The 8,058-nt window shown below is 37.2% G+C and overlaps 2 protein-coding genes across 4 annotated transcripts in view; both read left to right on the top strand.

Annotated features, from left to right (window-relative positions):
• LOC105175848 (trihelix transcription factor ASR3) lies at positions 929–3,482 on the top strand. Of its 3 annotated transcripts, none has more exons than XM_011098464.2 (2): positions 929–2,335; positions 2,898–3,482. In XM_011098464.2, exons 1-2 carry the CDS (start codon positions 1,669–1,671, stop codon positions 3,065–3,067), a joined length of 837 nt encoding a protein of 278 aa, XP_011096766.1. In that variant the 5' UTR covers positions 929–1,668; the 3' UTR covers positions 3,068–3,482. The 3 variants fall into 3 exon arrangements, with proteins under 3 accessions (XP_011096766.1, XP_011096764.1, XP_011096762.1); XM_011098462.2 differs by having other exon boundaries at positions 936–2,331; XM_011098460.2 differs by having other exon boundaries at positions 937–2,335; positions 2,902–3,482.
• The window catches only part of LOC105175849 (ras-related protein RABF2b), a 3,597-nt gene continuing 1,395 nt past the window's right edge, over positions 5,857–8,058 (top strand). The window contains exons 1-4 of the mRNA XM_011098465.2: positions 5,857–6,078; positions 6,846–6,923; positions 7,019–7,186; positions 7,611–7,659. Of these exons, the coding sequence (XP_011096767.1) occupies positions 6,040–6,078; positions 6,846–6,923; positions 7,019–7,186; positions 7,611–7,659 (334 nt within the window). The 5' untranslated portion in view covers positions 5,857–6,039. The remainder of the gene's footprint in view (positions 6,079–6,845; positions 6,924–7,018; positions 7,187–7,610; positions 7,660–8,058) is intronic.

Here is an 8,058-nt window from a genome sequence, read left to right on the forward strand (position 1 = left end):
CTCTTTTTCCCCAAACCCCCCCCCCCCCCTCCCTCCCAACAAGCCCCCAACCCCAACAGATAATTTACTTTTTTCAGATTTATTTTGAAAATAACAAGTGCAAGGCTGTTGATGCTTCGATTAAATTTTTATTACAAAAAATGAACTATGTGGAATTGGAATGAATGAGTTACGTAGTACAATGTACAATGATTCATAATTGAAGCAAGCAAGTGTACGTATTATATATAGCAGTAATAAAGTACTATAATTATGGGATTAGAGGGAGAATTGCGAATGATAAGCAGTGCTGTAATACAAGGGCAGCGCGTATCGAATCTTGTCCTCTCTCTCTCTCTCTCTCTCTCTCACTCAGATAAACTGTTTGGTAATATAAAAAACACAGATAGAGAGAGAGAGAGAGAATCACAAACAAGTTCAGTTCAGCTGTTTTTATTGAAGTTGGGCATTGATGGATGTGAATTTTTCTTGGACTTGAAGAAGCTCTGCATCATTTCTACTACACCATCTCAGCCTCACGTGGTTTACCTTTTCATATCATCTTTGTTGAGCTTCAGCGCTGCAGGCAGCCTAGTGCCTATATATCCCCACTCCACCCAATCTATAAGTAATTCCCATTTCACCACTCCCAACACTTTTAAATATAATTAGACGTTGGAAAAGTAATAAAAGTTTCATACTGCTGCTGCTGTTACTGTTAGTTAGTCTTAAAAGTAAACTACGTAGAATTACAAAATTAAACTTAAAAATCACCATTTGTAATTTGTGGTTAATCAAGAATGAATTGGTGCCATGATTGCTGCTGTGAGTTAACCTTAGCCACCCCCTGCCAAGTAGTCAAATTGACACACAAACACACTCTCTCTCTCTCTCTCCCATGCAGGAAACGCTGTAGTCTATCTACGCCTCATCTCTCTCTCTCTCTCTCTCTCTTTCACACACACACACACAAATTTTTTTTTGGGTTGTGGGATGTGTCAGGTTGAATGGATTTCTTTGGCCTTTTCTTATAATGGTACGCTTTTCTCTCTTATACTCTCTCTCTCTCTCTCTCACAGAGTTTTCCATTCCATCCATGACTTTGTTTGTGCGGGGGATAGTGGCTTGAATTAGTAGCTTTAGATTTGAACTTTTAACTTTGTAGATTTTTGATGATTTTAAGGGGAGGGAGGAGGTAGCTCTCTAGTTATATAGCTCATCGGAGTGGAAAGTGAAAAAGGCAGAAGAGGGGAAAAAAGAGATGGTGATTACTGATTACTGCAACTTAGCCTTAGTTGCTTTCCCCCTCCTCGTCTGAATTTGCCTCTAGTATACACACCCCCAATTCAAAAAGCATCAAACTGGACAACCATTATTGAAACCACATTTTGTGTATGATGATGGTTGAACAAGAACCATCTCATTCTCACCCCTTCCTCTGCAACCACCTACGCATATGATCATTTCCCTAGCTACTTCTCTCATTTGCATTCACCCTTTACCCTGCTGCTGCTTTCTTCATGAAAAGATTCAATCTTGACAAATCAAATTCGTTACTTGATCACATATAAAAAAAGAAGACCCTTTTTAATTTCTCCGTCTCTCTCACCACACGAGCTAGCCTTACTTTTCAGCCCTCGCATTTAAGCGCAGTCTCTGTCTGAATTCACTGTTGGTTTAGTTTCTTGCATGGATCTGACTATGGCTAATCAAGGTGGCAATAATAATATGCTGAGGGACTACAGGAAGGGGAACTGGAACCTCCAAGAAACCATGGTTCTTATAGAAGCCAAGAAAATGGACGATCAAAGGAGAATGAAGAGGGTGGGGGAGAGCAGTGAGAGGGGCAAACCAGCGGAGCTGAGATGGAAATGGGTGGAGGACTATTGCTGGAAAAATGGGTGTTTGAGAAGCCAAAACCAGTGCAATGACAAGTGGGACAATCTGATGAGAGATTTTAAGAAAGTTAGGGAGTATGAGAGGAGAGTGGCGGAGAGAGGTGGAGAAGAAAAGTCATACTGGAGAATTGACAAGAACGAGAGGAAAGACAACAATTTGCCTTCCAATATGTTGCCTCAGATATATGAGGCGTTGGTGGAGGTGGTGGAGAGGAAAGGTCAAAGGGAGGCGGCGGCAAGTGGCGGAGCTGGAAGTTCTAGGGCCAATGTTGTGCCGGCCACGTCTATAGTGGAAAAATCTGCTGCTAGTCATGTTTTAGGTCATCTATCAATGCCGCCCCCAGTGCAACAATATCCAATTATTCAAGCTCCGGCTATGCTGCTACCGCTGCCTCCACCGGCACAAGCACCGGCGGAGCCACCCACTATTCCCTCTTCTCAGCCGTTACCCGCAGTAGGTACTCTCTCTACCTCTACACAAAATTCGCCATATATACTCTCATCTAGTTCGTTAATTATATATACAGTTAACAGCACCATCAATCATTGTTTTCTCTTTTTTCTTTCCCTGGAACCTCATTTTCAGCCAAGCTATTGTGAGGTAGCTAGCTGGCAAGACATTCAATTCACGTCTGACCTACCTATGAAAAAAACCCTGACTAGCATTTTATGTATAGTAATTGAAGCTGAAGTTAATAAAACTCTCTCATCATGAGAAACCAATGGATGCTCGTAATGTCTTGGAAGGGTTTAATAAGGAAGCATACATATCCACATGAATATATGAGATGCTCATCAGTTTCTTGCCAAGAATTGGAGCATTAAAGTTAAATAAAGCAAACCCTACTGCATCGCATGTCCAATTAATCCACCATCCATCAGTTGTTCGTTCATCTTTTTTTTGAACTAAAAGTATATACGTATCCATCTTGTTGAAGGCGGATTCTTCAGTAGTGTGTGCACAAAATTGATTTCCTTTTAATTGGCAAATGAATGCTAACCCTTGGGAACTTGCGATAGTCAGATTCGGAGACGAGCGAGTACTCAGACTCACCGGCGAAGAGAAGAAAGAGAGGGTCAGGTGGTGGGGACGGGGAAGGAACGAGCGGGGGAGTTGGTACGTTAGAAGAAGTAGGGTCTGCAATCTCAAAGAGCGCTTCCATCATAGCAGAAGCAATTCGGTCATGTGAGGAGAGAGAGGAGAGAAGGCACAGAGAAGTAGTGAGTCTGCAGCAGAGAAGACTGGAAATTGAAGAATCGAAGGCTGAGATGAATAGACAAGGCATTAATGGGCTGGTGGATGCCATCAACAAACTCGCCAATTCTATCCTTGCTTTGGCTGCCCATAAGGACCAATCCACTTCCAAATAGTACTGCCCCCTCTCTCATTCTTCTCTTATATTAATTTTATTATATACTTACAACCCTCCCCTCCATTAATTACTCATTATTATTTACTCCCATTCTCATATTCTATTTATGTATAGATTAGAAAGAAAGAACCAGAGCGAGAGAGAGAGAGATTAATTATCCCATTATTTGTACAGACCTGATAGATCATCGTCTTTATATCCATTAATGCCGGCCCGCGGCGATCATCTATCAGGACGTTTCTTTCTTTCTTGCATGGTGGATTGGGTTTATAACGTCCACTCATCATCATTAGGTGTACTGGGAATTATAATATTTGGCTCTATTATTCATCACCTTTCCAATCTTACACACTATTATGTCTCATGTTTTGTTTAATATATGCATATTACGTATGTCATACAACGTGGATATACATGTAAATTGGTTAAAGTTTTTTGATAAAACAACAAAATAGAATCGAGAAATTCAAACTCAAATCTGAATTAATTATGTTACATGATTGATTTGATTGGATAAAGTTGCAATTTGAGCAATAATTTTCCAATTGAATCATCCATGCCCATCTGTATATCCTCTTGACAGTGCATCATGCAAGGAAACGGTAAAAATGCAAGGTGCAGTACTAGTGCATAGGGTGTTTGTTTGCATTGAGGGGCAAGTGATGAGTATTGTATTTGCAGTGCAGTGCAAGTGCAGTGGCATCTAAGGAAAAAGGGTGTGGTCAAAGCAAGAAAATTATGAAGAGTAGGAGGGTGGGGGAAGAGGGGGTGGGAACTGCAAAGCGATTGCAGAGTGGGCATTTATGCGTTATTATTGGTGTCAGACTTGTTGTTTATGAAGGTCTAAAAAGGTCGCCCTTTCCCTTTCCCTTTCCCATCACACACCACTGCCCTCCTGCCCTCTCCTCAATCTCTCTCTCTCTCTCCTTTTTTTTCTGACAAAAGGATGCAATGGGTATTTCAGCTTTTTGCTCCCCTTTTTTTTTTTTTTTAAATATATAAATCCCATTTGTGAGACTGAGACCGACTCTCACCTCCACAGTCCACACGCGTTACAAACAATTCATCTACATTGTTGTGGTAATGTTAATTTGCGCTGTATGCCGACAGCTCTGTGACAGTGACGGCTATATTATACATGCAAATATTTACAGTTTCTATATACAATCTTAAACACAGATGTTATTACATTGATTTTACACTCCCCTCCCCTCCCATTTTTCCTCACATCTTTTTTTTTTATCTTGAGTGAAGGGGTTCCAATTCATGCACATGGGAATTTCTATCAATGACAACAAAATAAATGCTAAACTTAGCGGAAACATCAACATTTTAAGAAGAATACCATCATTTTTCGTTGTCTACTGACCAAAATATACTTTTCACTACTTCCAATTCCAATTACAATTCATAGAAACATTTATGGTCTAAATTAAGTTTGCTGAAATCTTTGTATTCAACCACGCCTAAATATATCACATTTGTTATGTGACTGTTTTAACGAATTTAATTCTAGTATCGATAATTATACGATATGTTTTTTTTCAAATAAAAAATTATAATTAAATTATATTATATCAGAACTGGCCCGTTTCCAAATGGAATCGACTTTTTATAATGTTGGCCCATTCAATGTATACAATATGGGAAGCCCTATTCCTTAAATTAAACACTGATTGAAGCACATTAAATGATGATGCCAACTTATATTATATTTTTTCATTTAATAAAATAAAAGAATTATGAAACGAGTAAATCGTCAAATTCAGTAAAATTAGTTAATTTAAAATGTGCATGAAAATAAAAAACTATTAATTTATTTTTCTTTACAAATTATAATTATATTTACGCACGATAAATATTTTTTTTTTAATAATATGCACATAGATATAGTGTGTTCAATTGCTAATTATTATAATTATTGTGTGTGAACATCGAATCCACTATATTACATTATTGTTGACCTATTCGTTTAATTCATAGTAAAAACGTACCACATTAATTACAATTTTGGAACCAATGGGTTTGTTCCTCAATGAGGGTTGATACCATTTTCCACTTATAGGAAAAAGTTTCAGCGCATTATCTGTCTTGTTTAATTAACAAATTATTTATTTTGATGGCGCGATCTATAAAAGTAAATAATTTTTTTATGATAGAAAAATTAGTTTTTTGTATTGTTTTATTTAATCACAGTTAATAATAGTTATTTATCACGATTTTAATCAATAATATTTTTTTTCTAGTGATATCACGTGAGGTCATACAATTAAAAATATTTATAAATCATATGTTAAAAAAATAACTTTTATTATCTTAATATTTTCTAGGAATATAAGCCTGGAATGATTCTTATAATTTTAGTCTTGTATTGAAAGAAATGTAGACAGATCATTTGGAAAACATTCTTTATTGAGTGAGATAAGCAGAGCTAAAAATTTGGGCACGACTATTGAATTCTCATTGTTTTTGTTCTAATATTCTTTTTCGTCTTAAAGAATGAAAACATATACATATCATAAAATTTAAAAATCTGTAATTATAGTTTTAATTAACTATTCATAATATATTGGCATAAGAAAATTCGAGAATCAGGCGGACCTAACACTCCAATTCATTTTAATATCCCTTTCCACATTTCCTTCACATCCGACTCCCCTCTTTCTTCTCGTCAACTCATACCCAAACGCAAACCCTCATCTAATTCTTTTGTTTTTAATTCGAAAATCAAGTCGAAGTTTCATTTCTTTCGCAATTTTATTTTATTGAATTGTGCCTGAATTTGGTTGATGGCATCCAGCGGAAACAAGAACATCAGCGCCAAGCTGGTTCGCACTTTTATCTGATATTTGTTTATATATTTTCTATTTTACCGTTTGATTTTGTCATGTCTTGGTCTGGATGCGATTTTCTATACCGCCGTGGTTCTTCGTGTTTTTTCCGGTGGATTTCGGTTTCTTTACCTAGTAATTGAGATCGTATCTGCATATGTGCGAAACTTGTTTCGGAAATAGGTCAAGAGAAAATTGGGTGTGTTTTGGATTGTATGCCGTTGGTATTAGTTCTTGAATCATTAGATTAGAACCGTGGGTAATTAGTTATTGGTTCTACAATTTCTGCCAAAGCTATGCCAATTTTAGTAGTTAGCTTTCTGGAATGATTCGACTCATAATTTGTCGTTTCGATCATAATCTGTTGAATTGTAGATTGCTGGGTATTGGCATTACTATAAATTAGATTGAATAGAGAAACGGAAACAAGTCCAAGAATTTGTGCGGGTTTGGCCATCTGGCCTTTGTTAATTGACTACAGAGTTTGTGCTGCTCTTTTCATTCAGAATTGCATTCACTACTTCTATGTACACGGCTCTTTGATTCTCAATTTTATTGGTCTCTTCTATGTATAGGTATGGCAATTAAGCATAAATAATTAGTGGACTGCCAATTAAAACTTATATCCTTCCAATACTATAACAGTATGGGTTTCACCATGTTTTCTTTTCATGTTTGATCACTGAAAATCGTATAATTTTGTTTATGCTTAGTGCCGCACCTTACCCTACTGCTAAGTCTGACAAGTTTTTCTGTGCTTTTAGGTGCTCCTTGGAGATGTTGGAGCCGGAAAATCTAGTTTAGTATTGCGTTTTGTGAAAGGGCAATTTGTTGAATTTCAGGTTCGTGAATGTAATTTCAGGGATTTGATATCGACACTTGCATTACATCAATTTTTATTCTGAGCTTCCTGAGTGACCGTTGTCTGCTGTTGTAGGAATCGACCATAGGGGCTGCCTTCTTTTCACAAACAGTTGCTGTGAATGATGCAACTGTAAAATTTGAAATATGGGATACGGCAGGTCAGGAAAGATACCACAGCTTAGCTCCAATGTATTATAGGGGAGCTGCTGCAGCGATTATTGTCTATGATATTACAAACCAGGTAAGTGCTGACTGCTTGATAGAGAGTTAAGCAAGACTGAAGCCAATATTTGCATTCAATATGTCAATTTCTCGGCACTATTTTTTAACAAATACCTTCTTGGGAAAAAAACAAAAGCATTCTGTTTGAGCTGATCCTGTATTGACATATACTGAAATTCAATTGTGCATGTATATTTCTTTGAATTTCTGTAATTTCTGCACACAGACAACATAAATAATTGCTGGAGGAGACAGGGATATAATCATTTCACCAATGCACGTTTTATATTCAGTACATCAGTTTGTGTGGCAGCAGTTGTCTCATATTCATCACTTCTGGAAATGAACGCTTTCCCGTGGACTGATTGAGTGGCGACTTTAAATATACTTGATCTGTCATCTCATATTCTTGTTATCATAACAGTAGTTTCTTTACTTTGTAGGCCTCATTTGATCGGGCCAAGAAATGGGTTCAAGAGCTTCAAGCACAAGGTAAGTTAATTTTTTACCTGGTTGGACAAATCGCTTGCAATTTATTCCATAGTATTATATGCTCTTGAAACCACCCCCACCCCCCACCCCACCCCCTAAAGTTCACTAATCACCATTAGAAGTTGAAACTGTTTGGGATTGATGCAATGTTTGGTTATGAGGAGGGTTTATTGATTAAGGCGTTCTTTTGTACAATTTATCCTTCTAACCTCGTTAGTAGTGGGGTAGAATCCCATGTATTTCAAGCAAATGTGAAAGCTATACAAAAAACTGAGCATGAGTAGAAGAAACTTCCAGAAGGGGAGAGAGAGAATGCTCCATTTATGAATTTCTTTCCTCAACTTTTTTCTTCTTTTGTCTGGTGCTTTTTATTTTATTCTTTTTGTTTTGGGTGGGCGG

This window comes from Sesamum indicum, linkage group LG12 (genome assembly GCF_000512975.1).
Source record: "Sesamum indicum cultivar Zhongzhi No. 13 linkage group LG12, S_indicum_v1.0, whole genome shotgun sequence".
In the NCBI taxonomy this organism is placed as follows: domain Eukaryota; kingdom Viridiplantae; phylum Streptophyta; class Magnoliopsida; order Lamiales; family Pedaliaceae; genus Sesamum; species Sesamum indicum.